Source organism: Syngnathus leptorhynchus, chromosome 2 (assembly GCF_054491065.1).
Source record: "Syngnathus leptorhynchus isolate UIUO chromosome 2, UIUO_Slep, whole genome shotgun sequence".
NCBI classification, from domain to species: domain Eukaryota; kingdom Metazoa; phylum Chordata; class Actinopteri; order Syngnathiformes; family Syngnathidae; genus Syngnathus; species Syngnathus leptorhynchus.
The window spans coordinates 24,389,901-24,417,780 of record NC_141196.1 but is presented as its reverse complement, the minus strand read 5'-3'; the positions used below and the strand labels follow the sequence as shown (position 1 = coordinate 24,417,780).

Here is a 27,880-nt window from a genome sequence, read left to right as displayed (position 1 = left end):
GTAATAATATAACTTCTTCTTGACCCCTGGCGTAGGCAGATCGGGGCTGTGGCTCCCTTTCGGCTTCCCCAGCAGATCTTCCAATAGGGAAGATGACAAAGCTCTGTGTTCCTCTTCCATGTCTCTTTGGTGGGTCCTCTTCCCCTGCAGCAGGTGTTTGTTCCTCGTCCTCTTGCTCATTTTGCTGTAGGTAAACAAATGAGGAAAACGTGTAAACAAAAAGGCTCAAATGTTTATCACAACTTCATTGTTAAATTGACATTTGATACAAATGATTGAATTTGATATTGAATTATTTACAAAATAAATAAAAGTTATATTATGCAGAATATGCACAGAGTAACACTTTACAGGGAGTATTATAAAATACAATATAATAAAAATTGCAGAATTACCTGGAGTTGTGCAGCAGCCTCAACAGCCACTCTGTATATAATGTATATAAATAGGTCTCCTCTCTATCCGCCGACAGGAAGGGCAGGATTTTAAACCGAGGGTCGAGGGCAGCAGCTATCTGAAGAGTTTGCTTCTCCTGCTCGCTGCTGTATCTTGCTGAGGTCCTCGTGTATGGCTCTCTTTATTTCCCTGACCAGTGGAGACATCCCAGGACTGTCCTTTTTCTCATTGAGGAGTTTAGCTTACAGAGGAGCAATTAGAGAAATGGTGGGGCTTCTCTCTGTTGACACGATGGTTGTCGCATCCGTCAGGGGCTTGAGGGCTGCTATGATATCCTCAGCTTTTGTGGCATCAGCCTCACTGAGTGTGCAGAGGTCTTTCTCTGATCTTCTCACTTGAGGAGAGAGGAGTGTGGCGGTGATGGCAGGCTGCTGCTCCAAAAACATGCTCACCATCTCAAAGGCACTATTCCATCTAGTACAGCACTCTACCTTCAGTTTGTGCTTGGGGATGTTAAGCAGCTTCTGGTTCTCTTCAAGCTGATGTGCACCAACTGTGCTGCGTGGGAAAAAAGTGCCGATGCGTCTCACTTGGCACCTTCAGGGCACGTTGAGCTGGCCACACAAAATATTGACACTTTTGAGCGTTTGTGAGTGCTTGAAATCAACAACTGTAAACTCTTTCCCCCTTCTCAATATGGCAACCACGTTGCTATTGGTGGTGACGTGATCAACACCCAGATGTTTGTCTGAGAGAATGTCGGAAAATAAATAATCTCCACAAAATATTGACACAAGGATTTACTCAATTTTTTGGGAACTGTTTTGACATTATTGGCTGTGTTAAATCATTTTGAGGGTAAATCAACTTCTTTGGGTGAACTGTTTACTGATTTTTAGCAAAGTGTCATTTCCTCAATGTTATCCCGAGAAAATATTTAATTTGATATTGGCAAAAACGTGAGGTCATACTCTCTTTTGAGGAATAATGTGTATGTGCCAAAAGGCTGTCTTGTGATCTTCTGACTTTTTGTATGTATTTTAGTTGGAGGACGAACGTGCTGAAATGGAGAGAAGGCTTATCAGTATGGAGGACCAGTACGAGTCACTTCAAGCACATTATGCTTTTAACAAACAGCAGTTGCAGCGTATGAAGGTACAGTACCATATTTAATATACCCGATGCTCGTGTTTGGTATCCTTTGAGATTTTATACATTTATTTTGGGATTTTGGATTACATATGTTATATTGTCTAACGAACGATATTCTTTAATCAGGAATAAAAAACAAAAAAATTTTTGGGTGACATTTTTGCTGTCAGAGAAGTATCCTTGTTTATACTGTGGTTTTCTTCCCAAAACATGTTAGGATTAACTTCTAGTCTTAATCAACAAGAAAAGAAATTTCATGTTCCGTACCTTGCTAATTACTCAGAATTAATGGAGATTTTTTGTTCAAGACTGTCTTGACTGCTTCCTCACACAGCACAAGCGTGCATGCTGCATTGGATGTTCATTGGATGATCTGACACATAGGTTTTCAAGCTACATTTGTACATTTTAAACAGGTAAATTAAAATTAACTGACCAATGTAATGTGCAAGGAAAGAAGGAGCTGGGCTTTTTAGCTTAGTTTTTATGCGGCTGTCATTTTCAACTAACTGACTTTCGTTCATTGAAACCTGACAAGTGCAACTGTCGTGAAAATCTTTGTTTAGAACATGCAGATACAGTAGAGTTAAAGCAAAATAAGTCTGTTTATATTACCAGGCATGCCTTAACACAAAAGCTGATTTCACATTTTTTTCTCTTTCACTCTTCCCAAAATGATCCCAGTGCAGCTGGTGCTCAGGGACATCCTTGGCTAGCGGTGATAAGGACTGCAACTGCAAAAATCATATATATATATATATATATATATATATATATATATATATATATATATATATATATATATATATATACACACACACACACACACACACACACACACATCCATTTTCGGAACCGCTTTGTCCCCACGGGGGTCCCGGGTGTTCTGGAGCCTATCCTAGCCGTCATCGGTTTTGTGTAACAGCTCGTTCCTTTTCTTTTTGGCCTTTTGCACTCCTGCAATAGTGTACCGATCCCCTGTACCATCTTGAGTCTTTGTACAATTCCAACAGCTTTCAAATGGCATTTCTGCCTAATGTGACGCTTGACGTAGCCAAACTTCCATTCAGTCCATATTGTTCCCTCCGTAAACTCACCCGCCACTTTGGCTTCACTGCATTTCTCACTCGAAAAAGAGAAAATCACACCCAGTTTCACAGTTTCCTTTTTAATTTGCACACACTCCGACAATCATTCCATTTTCAAAGGACCGTCACATCTCTTATTTACTTTGGCTTGGCGAGTAGATGTGTCGCTGCTCGTTTGTTTCACCATGATAAGGGGTTATCTAACTTTGCAATTGCATCTCTTGACTCTGCTGCATTGTTGTTAGCTAGCTAACCTGCACGGCACGGATGGGCAGGACACATCTTCGGGCATTGTCAATGCTATGATTGGCTATGTAGCGTTATTGAACCACATCATATCATTGGCTGGACACAAAAAGGCACAGAAAGAAAATCATTCGTCCACTTAATTAGATTAGATTACATCTAAAATTATATATTAATCAATCTATTTATGATGAATTTTATTTTGTGTGCAGCATGGAGTTTCTTGTGCGCAGAGACTGCGCGAGCAGTGCGCAAATTCGCAGCTGCGAAGCTTAGAGGGAACACTGTCCCCAAGTATTATTTACATTTCTTGACCTGCTCCACACATTGACCATTTATGAGAGCAGGGAGATTGACCAAAGGTGACGTTTCAAAATTAACGTCTACTAGCTCCTTGGTCCCGCTGGGACCACCCTGTTAAAAAGTCCATCAGCCAGCTAATCATGCTGGGTTCAAGGTAAAAATAGTTTGACTTTATCTCCCAACAAATGAGGGTAAATAAAAATAAAATCAGAGGAGAACTCCACAAATAGTAAACGAGCCAATTTTTTTTGCACCCTCCAGGTGTTTGAAAGCAGAATGTAGCAGTGTACACATGGCATCATCTACTCCTTGACCTGGTTTATGCGCGAACTGTAGGAGATCGAATGTGTCTTGCACAGAGTCCATCAGTGCAGTCTTGAACAGTTTCTCAAAATATTTGAATGAGGTGAGGGCCACATGACTAAAGTCATTCAATTCCATTCATTCATTCATTCATTCATTCATTCATTCATTTTCTGAACCGCTTAGTCCCCACGGGGGTCGCGTGCGTGCTGGAGCCTATCCCAGCGGTCATCGGGCAGTAGGCGGGGGACACCCTGAACTGGTTGCCAACCAATCGCAGGGCACACAGAGACGGACAACCATACGCACTCGCACTCATACCTAGGGACAAATTAGAGTCTTCAATCGGCCTACCAAGCATGTTTTTGGGGATGTGGGAGGAAACTGGAGTGCCCGGAGAAAACCCACGCGGGCTCGGGGAGAACATGCAAACTCCACACAGGGAGGGCCAGAGGTGGAATCGAACTTGCACCCTCCTAACTGTGAGGCGGACGTGCTACCCACTGCACCACCGAGCCGCCTTCATTCAATTCCATGGGGGATTTATTTTTGGCAACTGGAACAATAGTCAAGATTCAAGAATTTTTATTCGCCATGTTTGAGCGTGCCAAACAAGGAATGTGACTTCGGTACATCACCGCCTCTGTTCAACATTTAGGTGACTAACAACACTCAGGACGTGTGAAAAATGGCAAACATTCTCAAACCCCCTGATCTTAAACTCCCAGGAGGGCAAGGAAAAACTCAAATCTCAAACTAGGGGAAAAGAGAAACCTTGAGAAGAGACCCCAGATGGGAGGATCCCTCTTCCAGGAAGACCAGGCTGCAATGGATGCAGAGAGGACACATAGTACAAATAATGTAGACAATTAAAAAAAGGTGTGGAGAGCAGGATGTTATTGCACAGTAACGACTCTGAGAATCTAAGGGTGGCGTGAGTGACAGAGTGACAGCCTGGAGGAAGAAGCTGTCTCTGTGTCTGCTGGCTTTGGCGTACAGAGCTCTATAACGTCGTCCATAGGGGAGTAGTTTGAACAGACAGCGACCTGCAAAGGCTCTGTAGAGATGTTTCCTGATCCGGGACAGATACAGGTCCTGGATAGATGGGAGGTGGATTCCAATTATCTTTTCTGCGGTCCTGATTGTCCGTTGCAGTCTGTGCTTGTCTTGTTTGGAGGCCGATCCAAACCAGACAGTGATGGAGGTGCAGAGGACAGACTGGATGATAGCAGTATAGAAAGTCTTCAGCAGCTCCTGCAGCAGGTTGAACTTCTTGAGCTGTCTCAAAAAGTACATCCTCTGCTGTGCCTTCTTCCGGACAGAGTCTATGTGCCATGTCCATTTCAGGTCCCGAGAGATTGTGGTTCCCAGGAACTTGAAGGTGTCTGTCGAGAGAATGGTATTACTGTGGATAGTGAGGGGTGAAAGTGGTGAAGGGTCTCGCCTGAAATCCACTGTCTTCTCCACGGTCTTGAGTGGTTTTGGCTGCACCAGTGGACCCGCTGCTCCACCTGTACGCTGTCTGTATGCAGTCTCATCACCGTCCCAGATCAGTCCGATGAGAGTGGTGTCATCTGCATACATCAGGAGCTTCACGGGAGAGTCACCTGAGGAGTAGTCTTTGGTGTAGAGAGAGAAGAGCAGTGGGGAGAGGATGCACCCTTGAGGGGCGCCAGTATTCGTGGTCAGTGTTGGATGTGATGGTCCCCAGCCTCACACGCTGTGTCCTGTTGGTCAGGAAGCTGGTGATCCACTGACAGGTGGAGAAGGCACGCCGAGTTGGGTGAGCTTTTGTTGAAGGATGTCAGGAGTGATGGTGTTGAACACCGAGCAGAGGTCCACAAACAGGATCCTGGGGTACATTCCTGGGATGTCTAGGTGGTGCAGAATGTAGTGCAGTCCCATGTTGACCAAATGGTCTACCAACCGACCTGTTTGCCCGGTAGGCAAACTGGAGGGGGTCAAGCAGGGTGCCCGTGACATCCATCAGGTGGTTCAACACTAACTTCTCGAAAGATTTCATGACCACAGACATTCAAACCTGTGATGGCAGGCTTCTTGGACACCGGTACGATGGTGGAGCTCTTGAAGCAAGAGGGCACCTCACACAGCTCCAGGGAACGGTTGAAAATCCATGCAAATGTGGGTGCCAGCTGTTCAGCACAGACTTTCAACCAGGAAGATGACACGCCGTCTGGGTCGTGGTCCAGTGTCTGTGTTCTCTGGTGGGACATGATATGTGCTGTCTTTATTTGGGGAGTTTGTGTGCGAGGTTTGCCCTATTAAAATCACCCAGAACAATGATTAGTGAATTTGGTAGAAGTTTCTCCATGTCTGTCACCTGGTCGGCCAGCATCTGCGTGGCTTCATTCGCTCGTGCGTGTGGTGGAATGTAAACAGCCGCCATGACGATCGAGGAGAACTCCTGTGGTCAATAGAACGGCCAGCAGTTTATGAAAAGTGATTCTAGCAGAGGGCTGCAAGACTCTTTCAACACCGTGACATCAGTACACCAACGTTCATGAATATAGAAGCATAGACCACCTCCCTTTGATTTTCCGGTGAGCTCCGCGCTGCGGTCTGCATGCGTTACCCGAAACCCAGCTAGCTCCACGGCGTGGTGGGGGGTGCGTCAGTCAAGCCACGTTTCAACAAAGCACAACGCGGTGGATCTACTGAAGTTCGTGTTTCTTGAAGTGAAGAGCAGCAGTTCGTCCATCTTGTTCGCCAGGAAGTGGACATTCGCCAGATGAATTGATGGTAGGGCAGAACGGAATCCTCTCTGCCTCAGCTTTACGAGGGCTCCGGCGCGTTTGCCACGACGTCTTCGACGTGGTAGCTTATTTCTTTCTTATTAAGATTATTGCTTTTGTTATCCCCTCGGAATAGTTTAGCTGTCTTTGTTAAGACTGCAGGAACTTGTTTATTTTCACTAGCGTGCACCCACACTAGCTGAGCTTAAGTTAACGGTTTCGAACCAGATTCTGACACTCCCTGATGTCAAGGATTAAAGCTGTCTTCATTTAAAAAAGAACTGAACGGTTTAAAGTACGACTATGATTGAGAAACAAAAGATATTTAAAGCATAAAAGATCAAAATAATCATTAATTGAAATTAAATGTCTATAAAGTAGAAATTTAAAGAATAACCAAGAAAGAGAATTACAAGTTTCAATTGTTCGAACAACTAACAATAATTCCCACTCACCATTCTCAATAGAGCAAAAATGATTCAGTCTCGAAGTTCTCTCGATTGAAAACTCAAAAATGTAGTAAAAAAGGGTAAGAGGCTAGAATTCTAAATTGCAGTTTGGTGGAAAAGTCGAGTGATCCGTTCTCATTGTTCCAAAATCCGAATTCTGTTTAAAAGAACAAGCTGGCCCAAATAATGGAGATGACGACTCCCTAAAAATGGCTCCTCTCTCCTGCATCGAGGTCTGCATCTCCTCTCGTCTTTAAGCTTAACTTTTGACTAAGTCAAATTTGAAGATAGTCAAATTCTTTTTATCGGACCTTGGGTTAATCTCAGAAAGAATAAGATCTATCTTTGTCTAATCGGCGTTCTCAACCCACGGCATTAGCCCCAGGGCCCATACCCCTGACGGGGAAAGCCCACCGGGCGAGAGAGAGAGCACTGCTCTTTGTCAGAACGAATCTTTTATACAAGTCCAGTTTGTGGGTACTATGCCTCCTTGTATTCGCTCACATTTATACATTCGTGTAAATGTGGGATGACGAAGATGACGAAGGGCCCCACGTACTACGCACGCCCGTTCCTACTCGACGGGAGCTCTCTTTCACCTCTGTGGATGGAAGTTGGATGCCGAAGCTCGGCCGGGTGGCTGTCCGGGGACGGTGGATGGGGCTCGGACATGGCTTTTACGCACGCCGGGTCATACTCTACGGAGCTTTCTTTCACCTTCGTGGATGGAGGTCCGGGGCCGGCGCTCGGCCGGGTGGCTGTCTGGGGACGGTGGATGGGACTCGGACATGGCTTTTACGCACGCCCGGTCCTATTCTATGGAGCTTCCATTCCTTCGTGGCTGGAAGTTCAGTAGTTGTTGCCTCGTTGAACTCTTCTTTTGTTAAATAAAGAGCCGTGTACCAAACCCACATATTTGCTTGTACTTTGTTAACGCTACAATATAGTTATATACTAGATCTGTGGAATAACGACAAGGCTGACGTCAGGGCCACGCACGGCGTTGTTGACAAAGGACGAGGAATTTGATCGATGGATTTAATGATTTGGAGTGACAAAGATGGTTTGATCATATTGTTGTAATATGATAGTTATTTGAAATATACTTTATATATCATTATATGGGTCTATGGGAAGAATTAGAATGCAAATCACGACGAGTCCAACGGTGCGCGTACGCGACATTGTTTAAATAAAGGACGATCGATTGATTTAATGGAGTGACAGATGGTTTTATAAACATGTTATTTATGTAATAGTTATTAGAATAACTCTGAATGTTACGTCAGGCCCGTTCTCAGCTCTTCGTTTGTGTTTATGTCACGTTAGCATACCTATTGTTTAGCCTGTTGTTGCTCGTTCATGTCTGTTCTTGGTGTTGGATTTTGACGGATACATTTGCCCCAAAAGTGCGACTTATACTCCGGTGCGACTTGTATATGTTTTTTTTTCCACTTTATTGTGCATTTTATGGCTGGTGCGACTTATACTCCGGAGTGACTTATTGTCTGAAAATTACGGTACTCGTGACACAGTCAGCAGTTTAATGTCTAGCGTCCATAAGGACTTGCGAACATGTGTCTGTAAAGGCAAGAATGCAATGATCCCTGTACTCTTTTTGTTATCAAACATTAACTTTTACTTCATCCACTTTATGTCGAAGTGACTGTACGTTCACCAGCATTATAGATGGGAGAGAGTTCCATTGATGGCTGAGTCTTTTCAGCCTCTGTTGCACACCGCCCCGTCTCCGCCTTCTTTTCTCTGGTGCCTTGTTGTCCGGCGGGCCCCCTGGGCGGATGATCTCCTGAGAGAAGGACACATCTGCATCCACAGAGCCGATGTTGGCATTACTGAGGAGGAGAAATTGCCTTGAGTGCTGTAGCGGCTCCCCATTCACTGAGAGACATGTCAAAAGGTGACAGAGCAGTGTCAATTAAAGGAAAAGGCCCACTACTCAGTGAGTCATTGTCCAGATACAGTGTAGTCAGATTTACAAAACGTCCAGAGTTCAAACAACACTTGAAACAACTCAACTCTACTCACACACTGCTGTCGCGTGTCGCTATAGCAAGCGCCACTCCCCCAGCACCACTCTGAAATGTCACAAAGTGAGGACGAAATCTTTTTTTTGGGATTAGACTGGGCTGATGTTTTTTCAGGAACAATGATCAGGAATGCTCCAAAATCAGTGAATAGTGGAAAACAATACTTTGTGGATGGTTTAGGGGCGGAATTAAGTCAAGTCGTTTATTTGTATAGCCCTAAATCACAAGCAGTCTCAAAGGGCTTCACATAGACAATCAATTGACAATTATTCTCAAAGCATCCCCTGATCTTGGGCTCCCAAAAGGGCAAGAAAAAACTCAAAAACCCCTACCAGGGGAAAAATGAGAAACCTTGAGAATCGACCACAGATGGAAGGATCCCCCTTTCAGGATCACCAGGCTGCAATGGATGCAAAGAGGGCACGTAAAATACATAATATGGAAATCAAAAAGCGGATATCCAGGCCAAAGCGACGAGCTGTCGGAGGTGCCTTCGATTGTCCTGGCAGTGTCCTCTAGGAGGGTAATCCGCTGCAGTTCCTTCATGCTGAATTGGTCCACGAGAATCTAGATAGCCGTCGTCAGCTTGGGTGTCACCTAACCACCTCCCCAGCCGGGGAGGGGTAGGGGTAGTGGGGTCGGGGAGAGGGAGCAAAAACAAACTCCAGCCAAATCGGCTACTACAGGTTAATTAAAGGCCATATCGTAGAAATACGTCTTTAAACGTGTCTTAAATGTTTCTACTGAGGTAGCAGTTCTAATATCCATTGGCAGGGCATTCCAGAGCTCTGGAGCCCGAATAGAAAATGCTCTAGCCCCTGCAGACATTTTCTTGGCCCTCGGTGTCACTAAAAGACTAGCGTTTTGCGAACGAAGGTTACGAGACGGAATATAAGGAACAACTAAGTCGACGAGATATGAAGGCACTAAGCCAATCAATGATTTATAGGTTAATAGAACCTTGAAGTCACATCTTAAATGGACCGGGAGCCAGTGTAAATTGGCTAATATTGGGGTAATGTGATCAAATGTTCTTGTCCGTGAGAGCAGCCTTGCAGCAGCATTTTGTACTAACTGTAGACTTTTGATGCTGGACTTGGGAAGACCAGAGAATAATGCATTACAGTAGTCCAGGCGCGACGTGATAAATGCATGTATAATAATTTCCGCATCACCGGTCGAGAGGATTGGGCGAATCTTAGCAATATTACGAAGGTGAAAAAATGATATTCTGGTTATAACCAGAATATTTATATCTTATATCTTAATGTGCTTTTGAAAGGAGAGCGTTTGGTCAAATATTACCCTGAGATTAGTTACAGTATCACTCATTAAAATTAGCATTTTAACTCAGCTATAATCTCCAAAACATTGTTTTCTTCAAGTCGTGGATAATAAGATAATATGAAGTGAAAACTGTGATTTCATCGAATGCATTTGTGGGTAGCGTGTATAGGGGTTCAAAATCAATTTATTCTGTCGTGACATGCGGCACCAATATGTATCGTAATATGAATGTTGACAGGTAATAGCAACTCGGGAGCAACGCCTGCGTTACTCCCAGTCAACTCTAGCGGCACCATGTTAATTTTGTATTGCTTGAGGGGAATGGACAAAAAACCTTGTTAAATCAGTCTTAAAATAAATAGGGGATTCTACAATAAAATACCCATTAAGTTATTTTACCAAAATAGAGGTTGACCTAGACACACACAATTCATAGACAATGTTTTTACCTACCGCAAAATTGAACAGAATTTAATGAGGCAAACCTAAATTAATGAAAGAAAAACAAATAAATGGAAAGCATGGAATCAAAATTAATGGGACTTAAGGAAAATGAATGGGATGTAAAAGGGAGAGGAGTGGCACTAATAGCAGATGAGCGTAAGTATGTGGTAGTGCTGACTAAGGTGGCGGACTTGAAAATGCCAATGTTTTTCCTGCATATAATTGCACCACACTGCAGGTCTTAGCTAAAGAGAAGTTGGCACTTACGTCTGATCTAGAGTCTTACATGACTAGTAGAGGGAAAGTACTTTGATTTGTTTTCACACAAATAAAAAGAAACAATACAAAAGGAGACAGAAAGAGTGCGCCAGAGAGCTAGAGCGAGAGAGAGCCTTTTACATCCAGACAGACAAAGGTGTGAAGTAACCATCCACAGCTGAAGTTTCAGGCAAGACAAAAATCTTTGTCAAGATTTGAGTCTTTTTAACTGGTCTGTGAAAATGTATTTCCCAATTTTTAACTTGCATCAAGTCTGACGTTCCTATGCTGGGAACGTCAAGCTTGGTCCTGCAATGCTAAGTTGGCTGGGTTGACCCCCGCTGGAAGGATGGAATTTTTAGCAGGTCTTTCTGCATCTTCAAAGCCGAAAAGATGCCACAGTTACCGGTTAATCCTGTTGAGGGCGGTTTTCATACACAACCCGTGGTCTTGGAAAGCTCCCAAGGTGACAATGTACTTCTCCTCATCAAGGGTTTGTTTGTTCCAAAAGGGTTCACAAACCTACATTAACGTGACATGTTGGCATTTAATGATGATTTGTTCCCTTTGAGTTGGGTGAGGCACCATCATGCTGTGGAGCTCTGGCTTTGGGGGTTTTGGTGCTGAGGAGGGAGATTGGGTCCACTCTCAATATCACAAAATGGCCAAAGCATAATTGCTATCCATGTTTATTTTTCAGGTCCACATTGCCACCCTTATGCAACTCCAATGTTCAAGAGCTGATCCCTTTCAGCTGGACAGACTCTATTCTATGTTGTCACAGAAGAATGACGAGATACAACATTTGATGGCTAAACAACAGAGACTGGAGAAGGTTGAGGTGAGTGTTGATCAATTTAGAAATTGTGTATGTGCTGGCGAGACTTTTACTTATCCCCTAACTAGTATTGTCAAAAGAACTGATACTTTCTATACCAATTCGGTACCAACACACAGAAAAAATACGTTGAGACTTTTTGTGATACTGACTACTAAATATTTAACTTTTCACTCGCCGAGCTGTGTCGATTCTTGCCGGAACTGAAGGGGGCAGTATATGCATGCGAGTGTCACGGAGCAGTCAGCAGTGCTAAAGGAGGAGGAAACTTTCAGTCTTTCATAACAATGGTTTCAGCAAGTGGGAGTGGAAGTCCAACACGCTGGCTTGTTGAGAAGCCAGGTCGCTCAAAGAGTCATGTGTGTGGATATATTTTGCATTCGAGGCGGCTGCAATCGGAGCAATTACACAGGGATGAGAATGGCAAACGTGAAAAAACACTGAAAAGTACGGTCTGGGGGGCAGATAGGGCGTCTGGTGGGCCGATGATATATATATATATATATATATATATATATATATATATATATATATATATATATATATATATATATATATATAGATATATATATATATATATATATATATATATATATATATATATATATATATATATATATATAGATAGATAGATATATAGATAGATAGATAGATAATATAGGCGGCTCGGTGGCGCACTGGGTAGCACGTCCGCCTCACAGTTAGGGGGTTCGATTCCACCTCCGGCCCTCCCTGTGTGGAGTTTGCATGTTCTCCCCGTGTCCGCGTGGGTTTTCTCCGGGCACTCCGGTTTCTGCCCACATCCCAAAAACATGCTTGATAGGCCGATTGAGCACTCCAAATTGTCCCTAGGTGTGAGTGCTAGTGCGAATGGTTGTTCGTCTCTATGTGCCCTGCGATTGGTTGGCAACCAGTTCAGGGTGTCCCCCGCCTACTGCCCGATGACGGCTGGGATAGGTTCCAGCACGCCCGCGACCCCCGTGGGGACTAAGCGGTTCAGAAAATGGATATATCCATATATATATATATATATATATATATATATATATTTATATCACCGACCGCGCAACTGCATTGCGCTGGTTGCATTATTGTGACAGAGGAGCCGCTGAAATTTTGAAAAAAGTCCGAATGGACTTTCCAAAATTTAAGTGGACCTCAGTGCGCAGGGAGCTTAATTTTGTCAGATCGTGCAACAACTGTCTCATTGCTTTAGGAGCGTCTTTGTGTTTTAGGATGGCTTTACTGCTCCCACTTGCTTCCTTTGGAGGCATGATTAGAGTTGATGCAACCCTCAGATTAACGAGAATGTAATAACGAATGGAGTCAGTTGGCATGCGAGGTTCGACAACCGAATTTCGTCCAACATCCGAAGCAAAAAAAAAATCTCGAATTTTTTGTCCGGATAACGAATTTTTCAAGAACCCGGACGTCCGAAAACCGAGGCTCCACTGTATGTGGAATGAGTTATGTGCCGAAAAAGTGGGAGGAATACATTTAAATTAAAACCAGAAAATGCAATTCCTGGAGAAATTGCGTGTGAAGGTGAAGAAGTTGAATAAATACTTGAGGAATGCTGCAAAATGATGTTTAAAGTTGGAAAATGTCAAAATTAGAAAGGAAAAACGAAATAAGGAAAAATTTTGAAAATTTGGTGTGAATGTCAAAATTGAAAATGTGGAATTTTTCGTAAGTGTGAATTTGTTGAATAGGTAGGAAAAAGCTGAACAGTTAAAAGTTGGAACGTGTTGAATCTGTTTAAAAAATGTAGAAATTATGAGTGAAAAACAAAATTTTGGAGAATTTGGAATAAATTTCAAAATTGAAAGTTTGGAATTTTTGGTAAATTGAAAGGGTAGCCAAAAGATGAACAGTTGAAAGTTGGAACGGGTTGAATCAGTTGAAAAATGTAGAAGTTAGAGCAAATGTTGAATCCCCAAAGAGAATGAATGGGAATTTAGAAAAAAAATTGCACCAAAAATTTTTGAAATTGGGAACAAAATGAAATATATGGGTTCAAGAGGTTCACTTTTGGAATAGGACAAAAATTGTAGATGTTAGAGCAAATGTTGAATCCCCGTTGAGAATGAATGGGAATGAAAAAAAACAAACAATTGCGCCCCAAAAAAATTTGAAAATTGAAATGAAATATACGGGTTCAGGAGGTTCACTTTTGGGGTTCAAATGTTTAAACGGGAAGAATCAGACAAAAATTGTAGGAATTAGAGTAAATGTTTAATTTAGGTTACTTCTGGTTCTATTTAGGGAACTTGTTGAAATAAGGTCTCTTCCAGTTTATTTGGGACACTTCAGGTTGAATTTAGGGTACTTCCGGATTAGCTGAGGTCACCTTCGGTTTAAAAAGGTCATTTCCGGTTAATTTGGGTCACTTCCGGTCTTACTTGGGTCACTTTCGGTTTCATTTAGGTCACTTCTGGTATGTTTGAATCACTTCCGGTTTAATTTTGGTCACTTCCGGTTTAAAAAGGTCACTTCCGGTTCAATTGGGTCACTTCCGATCTGATTTGGGTCACTTCCAGTTTCATTTAAGTCATTTCTGGTTTATTTAGGTCACTTCTGGTTTAATTTAGGTCACTTCCGGTTTAGCTGAGGTCACTTCAGGTTTATTTGGGGTCACTTCTTGTTTAAAAAGGTCAGTTCCAGTTTATTTGGGTCACTTCCCGTTTCATTTAAGTCATTTCCGGTTTATTTATGTCACTTCTGGTTTAATTTAGGTCACTTCCGGTTTAGCTGAGGTCACTTCCGGTTTATTTGGGGTCACTTCCGGTTCACCTGAGGTCACCCAATAATAAAGTGAACGGTGTAGGATAACGTGTTTGAAGGCCATCGCCTTCACACAATAATAAAGTGAATGGTGTAGAACAGGGGTGCTCATTACGTCGATCGCGATCTACTGGTGCAATATTGGCCTATTCAATCATGCAAGGTACATCAACATACATTGTACATACAAAGACTCCTTAATAAATTTGAAAATAGTTATGTTTTGCATTATTGTGGTGTGTAGGTAGATCATTTTGACTTGGTTGTTTTATAAGTAGCTCGCATGCTGAAAAAGTGTGAGCACCCCTGGTGTAGAATAACGTGTGAAGGCCATCTTCTTCACGCAAAAATATTAATAATAATTATCCTCTCCTGGACCACCAACACTGCATCACTGGCGAAGAAAGCTCAGCGCCGCCTGTACTTCCTGCGGAAACTCAGGCAAGCAGGTGTTCCACCAGCCATCATGACCGCATTCTACCGTGGCACCATTGAGAACGTCCTCTCCAGTTGTATCGCTGTGTGGGGTGGTAGCTGTACTGAATACAACATGAAGGCCCTGCAGCGCATAGTGAACGCAACCGGTAGGATTACTGGTGCTTCACTCCCCTCCCTGAAGGACATTTACACCTCCGACCACGAGTGTGTGATGTGAGTCACCCCCCGCTCACACTTTGTTTGATTTGCTGCCCTCTGGGAAGGTACAGGAGCCTGCGCTGCCGCACCACCAGACTCACCAACAGCTTCATACTCCAGGCTCTTAGGATCCTGAACTCTCTCCCGCCTCCGCCCTCGGCTGCATAATGTCCTGACCTTTTGGGCCGCGTTGGCTGCCTTGCACTACTCTCGCGCTATATTCTGACTGTCTGCTGTATGCACACTTGCTCCATTTTTGCTCCTCTTATTTGTTTATTTATTTATATTTATTTGTCACTCTTGTTTATTCATTGTATGTGCCTTCTTGATTTTATTTTTTGTGTTGTTTTTTTGGATGTTTTATGTCTTGTCACCGTGGGATAGTGGGTAACGCAATTTCGATCTCTTTGTGTGTCTTGGCATGTGAAGTGATTAACAATTAAGCTGACTTTGACTATGAGTAATAGAGAATGGTGTAGAATATCATATAAGTGAAGGCCATCGGCTTCACACAATAATAGAGAATGGTGTCGAATAACGTGTGAAGGCCATCGCCTTCACACAATAAAGTGAATGATGTAGAATAACGTGTGAAGGTCATCGCCTTCACACAAAGTGAATGGTGTAGAATGGTCGCCTTCACACAATAGACTTAGACAAACTTTGTCATTTTGTCTGCAGAGTGCATACAAAACGAATTTCCGTTGCATACAGCTTACAACAATGCAGTGATATTGTGGTTGAATCAAAATAACATACGATATAAAAATATAAAATAAAATAAGTATTAAGTGCAGCAGTGATAAGTATGTAATAGTGCAAGAAGACAAAACAATCATTAAAAAGTGTGCAGAGGAATGCTAAACCAGGTTGCGTACTTTTAAATTTACATGGATTATACATGTTCAGCAAAGTTGGCAGTGCAAGATAGTCGTTCGTAGTGTCATAATGTTCAGTTCTGTGTATGTGTGATGCAGAGTCCAGTTTAGAGTTCAACAGTTCCGATGACAGCAGGAAAAAAGCTGTTGCAGAACCTGCTGGACCTGCAGCGGATGCTGTGAAACCTCTTCCCAGAGGGCAGCAGGGAGAACAGTCCATGGTGGGGGTGTGATGGGTCACTGATGATGTTACGGGACATGCAGCGCTGAGATGAAATGTCCTGAATGGAGGGAAGAGGAGCCCCGATGATCCTCTCTGCTGTCCTCACCACTTTCCTCACGTTCTTCCAATCAGAGGCGCTGCAGCCTCCACACCACACAGAGAGACAGCTTGTCAGAATGCTCTCTATGGTGCTTCTGTAGAACGTCCTCAAGATGGGTGGGGGCAAGTGGGCTTTCATCCTCCGCAGGAAGTACAAGCGCTCCTGTGCCCTCTTGACCAGTGCCGTGGTGTTCACAGTCCAGGTGAGGTCATCTGTGATGTGGACCCCCAGGAATTTGGTGCTGCTCATCACCTCCACAGCTGAGCTGTTGATGATCAGTGGAGCGTGGTGAGGCTGGTTTTTCCTGAAGTTGACGATGATTCCCTTTGTCTTCTCCACAATCAGGATCAGGCTGTTGTCTCCGCACCAGCCCACCAGTTGCTCCACCTCCTCTCTGTAGTCCAGGTCGTTGTTGTCTCTGATGAGCCCCACCACCGTTGTGTCGTCTGTGAACTTCACGATGTGATTGGTGGTGAACCTGGGGACGCAGTCGTGTGTCATCAGGGTGAACAGCAGGGGGCTCAGGACGCAGCCCTGAGGGGAGCCTGTGCTGAGGGTGATGACATCGGAGGTGTTCTGTCCGACTCGGACTGACTGAGGTCTGTTGGTGAGGAAGTCTAGCAGCCAGTTGCGAAGGGGGGTGCTGAAGCCCAGGTGTTACAGTTTTCCTACCAGATGCTGTGGGATGATGGTGTTAAACGCTGAGGTCACCCAATAAGTAGGAAAAATAAAAAGGGAGATAAATGATGATAAATAAAAAATGGAAAAAATGTTGCGGGAAAAATAAAAAGGGAAATAAATTATGCTAAATAAAATAAATTGGAAAATTGACAAGCGTTAAAAATGATAAGCGAGAAAAATAAAAAGGGAAATAAATGGTAAATGATGAATGAAGTGAATGGGAAAAAGATAAGTGGGAAAAATAAAAAGCTTAATGGATGATGATAAAAGATGACGAATAAAAATAAGGGGAAAATGCTAAGCGGGAAAAATAAAAATGGAAATAAATGATAAAAAATTAAAATACACAATACAAAAATTGGAACAGAAGCCCCTATGCCAAAAAGGGGGATGTGGCAATTAACAACGCCCTCCGAACTATAACAGGATGCCTGAAGTCCACCCTTGTGTCCCTCTTGCCTGTCCTTGCGGGAATAGCGCCGGCCAACCTTCGTCGAGAGGCTGCCACCCTAGTTCTCGCCAGGAAGGCAAAAAATAACAACTGGCCCATCCTGCATAGCACCACAACAACTCCAGCTCCACCAAGCAGACTCAAGGCGTGCCACCCCTACAACATGGTAGCACAAGAGATGCTCAATTCCTTCCCTGAGGACATACCCAGAGATGCTTGGCTAGCAACAGCTTGGAAGCAGGAGTTGGAGGCAGCTGGTCCCTACCTCATGCACCGTTACATCTGGGAACCAGAAGATGGCGCCATAGGAGACAAACTACCTCGCCGGGAGTGGACCACACTGAACCACTTGAGAACTAGTGTTGGGCGCTTCAACACGTCTATGTGGCAGTGGGGACTGGCGGACAGTGCAGCATGGGAGTGAGGAGACCCCGAGCAGACAGCAACACCTGCCTCCTATATAGACAACCCTCGGAGGCCGTCCTCTTTGACCTGGGACCAGAGATTGGCGTGACTCCACGACACCAAGTTGGAGGTCTGACGTTACACGAAAAAAAAAGCAAACCTCTTGCGAGCTTCTTTGTGCATCTGTTTTAGAAGAGGCTTTTTCCTGGAACGACAGCCACGAGGACGGGGTCCAGCATCCTCATGTAGAAGGAAGAATCATAGTCTGGTGCTGTATGAGTGCTGCTGGCACTGGGGGTCTACAATTCATTGAGGGAACAATGAATGCCAACATCTACTGTGGAATACTGAAGCAGAGCATGATCCCCTCCCTCCGTAAACTGGGCCACGGAGCAATATTCCAACACGATAACAACCCCAAACACACCTCCAAGACAACCACTGCCTTCCTAAAGAAGCTGAGGGTGAAGGTGATGGACTGGCCAACCATGTCCCCAGACTTAAACCCTATTGAACATCAGTGGGGCATCCTCAAACGGAAGGTGAAGGAGCACAAGGTCTCCAACATCCACCAGCTCCGTGATGTCATCATGAAAGAGTAGAAGAGGATTCCAGCGGCGACCTGTGAAGCTCTGATGAACTCCATGCCTCAAAGAGTTTTAGCGGTACTGGAAAATAATGGTGGCCACACAAAATATTGACATTTGGGTCCAATTTTGACATTTTCAGTTGAGGCATACTCACTTTTGTTGCCAGCATTTTACTCATGCATTGTTGTATTTTGAGTTACTTTGAAGTAACAATAAATTTACTTTGCTATCCAAGCTCTACAGTGACTACTTAACATTGAATCAGTGTCATTTCTACAGGGTTGTCCCATGACAAGTTATAATCAAAACATTGCAGAAATCAGTCAATTACAAGGTCGCATCGCTTCCCAGCATTACGGCAACCGTGGTCAGGGGGCGTCACTGAATAGCTGTTGTACCCGTGAGGCTATATCATTACAAAATAGGCTGCTCTGTTAATGTTTCGAGTGAATTTACGGATCGATATGGAAGGAAAACATAGGTAAGCAGTACCAATGTATTAGATCGAACTTTAGTCAGTTCAGATCATTTTATAGGAGCTTGTTTGAGAAACGCGATTGTTAACACTTTGCTGAGGCTCATGGAAGTTTGCGAACTGAAGCTCATGGGAGTTTGCGGGTGGCTAATGCTATAGTGAAAGCTGCTATAAGCACGAGGCTATTTCATGCCAAAATAGGCTGCTCTGTTAATGTTTTGAGTAAATTTACGGATCGATATAGAAGGGAAACATAGGTAAGCAGTACCAATGTGTTAGATCGAACTTTAGTCAGTTCTGATCATTTTATAGGAGATAGTTAGATATTTACAGAGGGCTCATTGGTTATTGGCTAGTGGATGCATACCACAACCCTAGTCAACCTCAGTTTCTTGCAATATAGCTTCTATTTCAAGCACCTTTTACTCTGGTGCGCCCTACATATGAAATCATTTCTAAAATAAAAAAAATCAATGAGGGTGCGCCTTACAATCGAGTGCGCCTTTTGGAGTGAAAAATGCGGTACTTAAAATAATAAAACAGTCATGCAAAGCATTGTCAATAAAGTCGTTTAATTTGGATGAGTCTGAACTAAAGTGTGGAGACCCTTTAATTATTAGTCATCTTCCATGAAATGGTATTAGCTTCTAAATCATTATGATGGTATATTGAACAAGTACATGTGCATATTTGTATGCAGGTATTGCTAAAGACCAAGGGGAGCAATGCAGGTGCAGAAATTGGTAAAGGCGAGGATGAAACATTTTACACTGACTTGCTCAAAATGAAACTCGACAATGCAATGTGAGTTTGTTTTATTTATTTGTATATTTGTGTTTGTTTGTCTGCTTGGTTTTGTGGAGTTTTTAGTTGGGGCTATAGATGACTACTATAATAGTCAAGTCAAGTCAAGTTTTTATATAGCCCTAAATCACAAGCAGTCTCAAAGGGCTCTGTCCTCTGCATTTAACCCATCCCCATGTGATTTTGATCCATCCCCTGGGGGAGAGGGGAGCAGTGAGCAGCAGCGGCGCCGCGCTCGGGAATCAATTTTGGTGATCTAACCCCCCAATTCCAACCCTTAATGCTGAGTGCCAAGCAGGGAGGCAATGGGTTCCATTCTTATAGTCTTTGGTATGACCCGGCCGGGGTTTGAACCCACAACCTACCAGTCTCAGGGCGGACACTCCACTACTAGGCCACTGAGCTGGTAATAAGCAAACCCAATTGGGAATGAGTCTAAAATGCACTGTAAAAATCATAGTTGAAGTTAATTTGGCTTTCTCCTACCATTTGAAATACTCAGCCAAACTGTTCAGTTTCATCGATTTTTGGGGGGCACAAACTGCTGTTCTCTAACGAGGAGCTGAATGATCAAATTCACAACAGCTCTTCTAGCCAGGAATACAGTCAAACCTCGGTTTTTGACCGCAATCCATTCCAGAAGGCGGTTTAAGAATTGATTTGTTAGAATTCTGAATCTATTTTTCCCATTTCAAATAATGGAAAAAATTGTAGTCCATTCCAAGACTAAAAAAACACCGCCTTTTTTAAGCATTTTTTCAGTTGTGCATTTTTGTCCCATCGCGCAACTGCAGCGCACCGCTGAACGTGCAACCGTAGTGCGCCGCCGACTGCGCAACAGCACCGCGCTGGTCGCATTATTGTGACAGAGGCGTCGCTGAAATTTAGAAAATATTTTTTAAGTCCTGATGTACTTTCCAAAATTTAAGTGGACCTCAGTGCGCAGGGACCTTAATTTGGTCCGATCGCGCAACCGCAGCAAGTCGGGCGCTCACTGTCGCATTGCTTTAAGAGCGTCTGTGTTTGCGGATGGCTTTACTGCTCCCACTTGCTTTCTTTGGAGGCATGATTAGGGGTTAATACAATCCTCAAAGTAACGAAAATACAATAACAACGAACAGAGTCAGTCGGCATCCGCGCCGTGGGGTCGGGTTTTGTTGGGTCCTCTCGGCTCATCTCACGAGGTTCGACTTCCGAATTTTTGTTCGACATCGGAAGCAAAAAAATCTCAAATTTTTTGTTCGAACTCCGATTTATTCGAGAACTGGAACGTTCGAAAACCGAGGTTTTACTGTATTTCAAATAAACCATTTCGACGGACTTTCCCAATATATTGTTGTCAAGGTTATAAAATACAGGCTTGCGGGGGGCGTCTTACAATTTAGTTAATATAGCATCAAGTTAATAATGACAGTGTAGCACCAAGTTTCATAGCTGTGTTAATAGCGTTATACGTAGGTGGGTGCACAAAAACCTTCACCAAAACCCATCCAGTATCACATGAGAAACAGGGGTATGAATAAAATTATGTCTATCTATTAGAGTCACACTTGCCATGACAATTGAGTCTAATAGTTTCATATTTCCTATATATATATTTTTTAATTACATTTCTCCATTCATTAGTTATTCCGAAGTGTGAATAGTGTGTGTCCTAATGTTCCTAGATTTTGTGAGTAGTTAAGTGAGCTGTGTTCTTTTACCTTTTTTTAACATATGTTCCTCTTTTTTACATGTGCAGTAAGGATGTGGAACGTTTAGGAAATGAACTTTCCTTGCAAAGGATGCAGTCTTTGTTAGAAAGCCAGAAAGTTCTTGAACTGGAGAAGAAACTCTTCAAAGATGAACGTCTTCTCAAACAGGTATATGGGTTCACTGTTAGAGGGGAATATAACACACAAATAAAGGTTGGACAAAACGTGCTTTTCTCATTCATATTGCTCTTTACTGTAAAACATTGCTTTCACCATTAAATGTACTGTTTTCCACTATTCCAATACATAGTACGTTTTTACAAACTTGGTGATGACATTGCCAAAATTGTTCTAAAGCTTATGTATCAAGTTTATAAATTATTCCAAATTAAGTTTCACTCATTCAGTTGTGGTTTATATAAAGTGGAACAGCGATGCTTTCACAGGTCCCTCTTTTATACTTGTTCTGAGTTGCAGCTCATAGCAAGCCGTTTTGGTGTGGTCTCTTTAAATCATTTATGTCCAAAGTTAAACCGGCCCGAAGCATTCTGTCATAAATTCAATAATAAGTGACCTGCCGTCACTGTCGCGGGGACCTGTGCGCCCCAGAGCGAGCCACAGAAATGAAACTCGTCCTAACGAGAACGCGCTCATGAGCCAGCGCTCATGAGCCAGCGCTCATGAGCCAGCGCTCATGAGCCAGCGCTCATGAGCCAGCGCTCATGAGCCAGCGCTCATGAGCCAGCGCTCATGAGCCAGCGCTCATGAGCCAGCGCTCATGAGCCAGCGCTCATGAGCCAGCGCTCATGAGCCAGCGCTCATGAGCCAGCGCTCATGAGCCAGCGCTCATGAGCCAGCGCTCATGAGCCAGCGCTCATGATCGGTGGCGAGCGCGTCTCCCCGTCTCTTCCCAGTTCACACGCACACAAGTGACCGTTTGCAAGATAATCAGTGACACAGACACTTCCTCATTCAAATGTCAACACACCAAGGACTAAGGCGACGCAAAAATAAGACATGCTGCAAGTGACGGTGCACAGGGAACGCCCCAAAAAAAAAAAATCATGTACAACTGGTGAGAACTGTCTACTTAATACTAACTCTACACACTACTCTGCGTCCGCGCCGCCCACTCACAGTGATCGCAAACAACAAAAAGACTATGGATTATTATTTTGTGATTATGAAGTAATTTGTTGCGTATGAAGTTGAAATAAAGAAAATGGAGAATGATTTATTTTGGATTAAGAATCTGACATTATGCAACCTGGCCTGTTTACTTCAGTCACAAACACAAATAGCACCCTTCTTATGAATACAACAATAACCATAAAAAAACAAACTTAAAGCTAATAAAAAATCCATTTAACTTTCATCAAATTGTTCATTTGTATTTAATTTATTATTTTAATCTTTAACTTTTTTGGTAGTGCAATTGACAACTGATTCTAGTTTGCAATATCAACCGATCTGGAGACCGCAAAGGATATAGTTACATATTTACAAGTTCATTTACAATGGTAATTGTTTGAGGAATGTCGTGCGAATGGTCGGCCCCCATACATTTTCATCTCACCAAATTTGGCCCGCTTTGCAAAATGTTTGGACACCCATGCTTTAAATGCAAATAAGATACTTCACACCCCACTCCCTCCATGCCGCAAGATGTCCGGACATATTTGGATTTTTTTTGCCGAGGTAGCATTTACTTGCGCCGCAAACTTCTTGATTGGTTAAAAGATGTCAACGGCAGAAGTCTTGTCTATAGATACATAACACGTTAAAAAATAAATCCCCTCACAATATTTATGAACACGTCTAGTAAACAAGCACTGCAGTCAAGTTAACCAATAATATGATGCTGGCGTTAGCTAAGGATTGCATTTAACACATTGTGTTCCTCAAGAATAATACAGCACCTTCGATGCAATTAATCTGATACAACTACTCAAAATACACCCACATGAAGTGAAAACATAGAGCGCACAGCTCTAAAATCAACAGAAAGACTGACACTGCTATAAAAACGAGTGCATCATAGACACGCAATAATATGAAAGTGAAATAGTTTATCATTATGTTAAGCTTACCGCTTTACTGTGTTCGTTGTTTCCATAGATGGAAGCAAAGTCTTTCGGCAAAACCTTCTCTATACTGACAAGATTTCTGAAACATTCGTCCTTGAACAAGCATGACTTTGCCCACAGATGTGGGAACACTGCTTGAAAAATGAAATTTGACCAGGCACTTCTCTGAGGTTCCGATGCCTGTGGACGGTGTAATTCATTCACCTTCTCTCTTCTCTGTTGTCCTTGAAACTTGTTGTATTTGTCGGCATGAAGAGTCTCATATTGGCGACAAATGTTGTATTCTTTCACCACTGAAACATGCTGTGAGCAAGCCAAACACACAACTTCCGTGAATAAATAGGATAACCATTTTTCTTGTAATACTCTGCTTCATACAAAAGCGGTTCTCGTTAATGACCTCATCACGGAACATAATCTAAATATATTTGGTCTTTGCGAGACCTGGTTAAAACCTAATGAACTGCTACCGCTTAATGAGGCCTCGCCTCCAAATTTTGTGAGCTCGCTGGTGGCGCGTCCTCGAAAAAAGGGTGGGGGTGTTGCCCTCATCTCAAATTCCGATCTTAGATTTACGCCTCGTTCGATTAACATATTTAAAACATTTGAAGTTCTCACTGTCCGATCCACCGCTTTACCGTCATTTTATCTTGCTGTTATTTACCGTCCACCTGGGGCTTACGCTAGCTTCCTGGATGAATTTTCAGAATTCGTGGCTGATCTAGTGACAAACGCGGATAATATAATAATCATGGGCGATTTTAACGTCCACATGAATTTACCGTCAGAGCCACTTACTTCGGCGTTTCAGACTCTAATTGATACGTTTGGTTTTACGCAAGCCGTACAGGTAGCAACGCATAAGAATGGTAATACCTTAGATTTGGTATTATCCCGAGGACTGGCAACCTCTAATATAACAGTACTGCCTTACACTACTGTTTTGTCTGATCACTACTTAATAAAATTTGAAATTTTAGTTCTTAGTCAAAGACAAGAGAGCAATCAGAATTATAGCAGCCGTAATATTAACTCCATGACTGCGACTGCGCTATCTGGGCTACTGCCACCAGCAACTGCCGTATTGCCCTCATATACCGGCTCTATTGATAATCTTACAAATGAATTCAATGCTACATTGTTAAATGCCATTGATTCTGTGGCGCCGCTACGTCTAAAAACTCGCCGTAGACTGCCTACTCCGTGGTTCACAGATGAAACACGTTCGCTTAAACAATTAAGTAGAAAGCATGAGCGCAAATGGCGTTTAACCAAACTTGAGGTTTTCTATCAGGCATGGCGCGACAGCCTCCTTAAATATAAAGATGCGCTTATCTTAGCAAAAACTCGTTATTTTTTGCAGGTCATTAATCTCAATAAGAACAATCCTAAATACCTATTCGATACGGTGGCAAAGCTAACACTACGCCAGCCAACCCCCGATAGCTCCTTTCACTCGGCTGACGAGTTCATGAATTTTTTTGCTCGAAAGATTGAATCCATTAGGGATGAGATCAAGATGACCATTCCGATCACTCAGTCGGGACCGCCGATTACCGGCGCCAACGATCATGCAATAACCCTTTTAAATTTTAAAAGCGTGTCCCTCGAAAGGCTTACACAATTAGTTAGTGCGGCTAAACAAACAACATGTTTACTTGACCCGCTTCCAACCAAACTATTTAAAGAATTATTTCAAATCTTAGGACCGTCCGTTTTAAATATAATTAATCTGTCTATCTCCTCTGGGATAGTGCCAACAGCCTTTAAAACCGCTATCATTAAACCGCTACTTAAGCGACCAAATCTTGACCCGGACTGTCTCAGTAACTATAGGCCAGTTTCAAATCTTCCATTCATAGCAAAACTGCTTGAAAAAGTAGTAGCGCAGCAGCTTATTGATTACATGGTCGCAAATAATCGATATGAATCTTTTCAGTCTGGGTTTAGAGCTAATCATTCCACTGAGACAGCACTTGCTAAAGTGACTAATGATCTCCTCTTAGCTATGGATTCAAATACTTCATCGGTATTGTTACCACTCGATCATAGTGCTGCCTTCGACACTGTAGAGTTTGATATTTTATTAGAGCGTCTTAAAGGTTGTGTAGTTTTTTCGGGGTCATCACTAAGCTGGTTTCATTCGTATCTATCAGACAGGACGCACCGAGTGGTCCATGGCAATGCGTCCTCTGAGCTCTATAAAGTTACGTGTGGTGTCCCACAGGGATCGGTACTAGGACCAATTATATTTAATATTTATATGACTCCGCTTGGGAACATAATACGTAAATATAATATTAGTTTTCAATGTTACGCGGATGACACCCAATTATATATGCCATTATCAATGACAGATCCGCGGGACTGTTGTAATCTTGAGGCATGCCTTGCGGAGATCAAGCAATGGATGTCTCTCAACTTCCTTCGTCTGAACCCAGATAAAACTGAGATGTTGATAATTGGTCCAGCTCGTTATCAACATTTATTTAAGGAAACCACTATAACTCTAGATAACCGTTCTATCACTCAGAGTGATACTGTAACTAATCTCGGGGTAATATTTGACCAAACGCTCTCCTTTCAAAAGCACATTAAGAATATAACCAGAATAGCATTTTTTCACCTTCGTAATATTGCTAAGATTCGCCCAATGCTCTCGACCGGTGATGCCGAAATTATTATACATGCATTTATCACGTCGCGCCTGGACTACTGTAATGCATTATTCTCTGGTCTTCCCAAGTCCAGCATCAAAAGTCTACAGTTAGTACAAAATGCTGCTGCAAGGCTGCTCTCACGGACAAGAAAATTTGATCACATTACCCCAATATTAGCCAATTTACACTGGCTCCTGGTCCATTTAAGATGTGACTTCAAGGTTCTTCTATTAACCTATAAATCATTGCATGGCTTAGCGCCTTCATATCTCGTCGACTTAGTTTTTCCTTATGTTCCGTCTCGTAACCTTCGTTCGCAAAACGCTAGTCTTTTAGTGACACCGAGGGCCAAGAAAATGTCTGCAGGGGCGAGAGCATTTTCTATTCGGGCTCCAGAGCTCTGGAATGCCCTGCCAATGGATATTAGAACTGCTACCTCAGTAGAAACATTTCAGACACGTTTAAAGACATATGATATGGCCTTTAATTAACCTGTAGTGGCCGATTCGGCTGGAGATTGTTGTTGCTTCCTCTCCCCGACCCCACTTCCCCCCACCCCTCCCCGGCTGGGGAGGTGGTTAGGTGACACCCAAGCTGATGACGGCTATCTAGATTCTCGTGGACCAATTCAGCATGAGGGAACTGCAGCGGAATACCCTCCTAGAGGACACTGCCAGGACAATCGAAGGCACCTCCGACAGCTCTTCGCTTTGGCCTGGACATCCACTTTTTGATTTCCATATTATGTATTTTATGTGCCCTCTTTGCATCCATTGCAGCCTGGTGATCCTGAAAGGGGGATCCTTCCATCTGTGGTCCCTTCTCAAGGTTTCTCATTTTTCCCCTGGTAGGGGTTTTTGAGTTTTTCCTTGCCCTTTTGGAAGCCCAAGATCAGGGGATGCTTTGAGAATAATTGTCTATTGATTGTCTATGTGAAGCCCTTTGAGACTGCTTGTGATTTAGGGCTATACAAATAAACTTGACTTGACTTGACTTGCATCCACTTTTCTTTTCTTTTTTTTTGACAGGCACTTTGTGCTAATAAGGGTTTCAAAGCACGTAATGTTCAAAGTAGAAGATTTAATAACGCAGGCAGAACGAAAAGGTAGCTCCGGAAGCTGTAGGCTACATGATTGGCCACTTTCTCAGCCCCGGAATAAACAGTTTGCTTGCTTAACAGCATTGCTATTGCGACATCCAGCGGAAGCATTTAGAACAGCACTTTCTTTCATTAAAAAAGTGCAGCTCAATTTTATACTTTGCAAAATCATTTCGTGGGCCGGACAAAACCCGTTCGCAGGCCTGATCCAGCCCACAGGCCGTACGTTTGACACCCCGTTTCTAGATGGTCCAAGACAACCTGACCAGGTTCCTTTTCCATGTGCCCTCTCATTTGTTATGTCTCTCATTTTCTCAATCCACATGGTTCAAATTTCCAGAAAACAGCAGCATTTTCCTGTCCTGTTGCATATAGATTACGTGATCTGAAATGCTCAGTGCTCCTTTACTCGCCGCCCCAAATGAGATGGAGGGCATTTTCGAGTCAGCTGCCTGTCTCAAAGCAGGCAGCTCGCTCTCAAGTGACATGCTTGCTTGTCTATCGGGCTCTAAATAAATTCCGCCACTACTGGACGCGTCAATGTTGTCACTTGTCAATCAGCGATCAATCTCACTCCTCCCGCTCCTGCTGTCCTTAAACTAAAAAACTATCCAACTGATAAAAACAGGTCAGATTTCTTTTGCCGACAACGCCAAATGTAATCATGGTACGATTGACCAACAACCCAAAGGCAGTGTAGAAAATGTATTAATGTCCCCAAGGGAGAAGTAACACAAAAAGAAACTGA

The 27,880-nt window shown here is 43.1% G+C and overlaps 1 protein-coding gene across 9 annotated transcripts in view; it reads left to right on the top strand.

Moving 5' to 3' along the window:
• The window catches only part of spdl1 (spindle apparatus coiled-coil protein 1), a 129,525-nt gene that overhangs the window by 42,360 nt on the left and 59,285 nt on the right, over window positions 1-27,880 (top strand). For 6 of the 9 annotated variants that reach the window (XM_085935589.1, XM_085935552.1, XM_085935542.1 and 3 more), the window contains 4 exons: window positions 1,441-1,551; window positions 11,428-11,568; window positions 19,489-19,592; window positions 21,334-21,454. In XM_085935589.1, the coding sequence (XP_085791715.1) occupies window positions 1,441-1,551; window positions 11,428-11,568; window positions 19,489-19,592; window positions 21,334-21,454 (477 nt within the window). Of the gene's footprint in view, window positions 1-1,440; window positions 1,552-11,427; window positions 11,569-14,752; window positions 14,934-15,962; window positions 16,389-16,531; window positions 16,841-19,488; window positions 19,593-21,333; window positions 21,456-27,880 lie in introns of those variants that run through there. The other 3 variants (XR_015068633.1, XR_015068632.1, XR_015068631.1) reach the window with 3 other exon arrangements.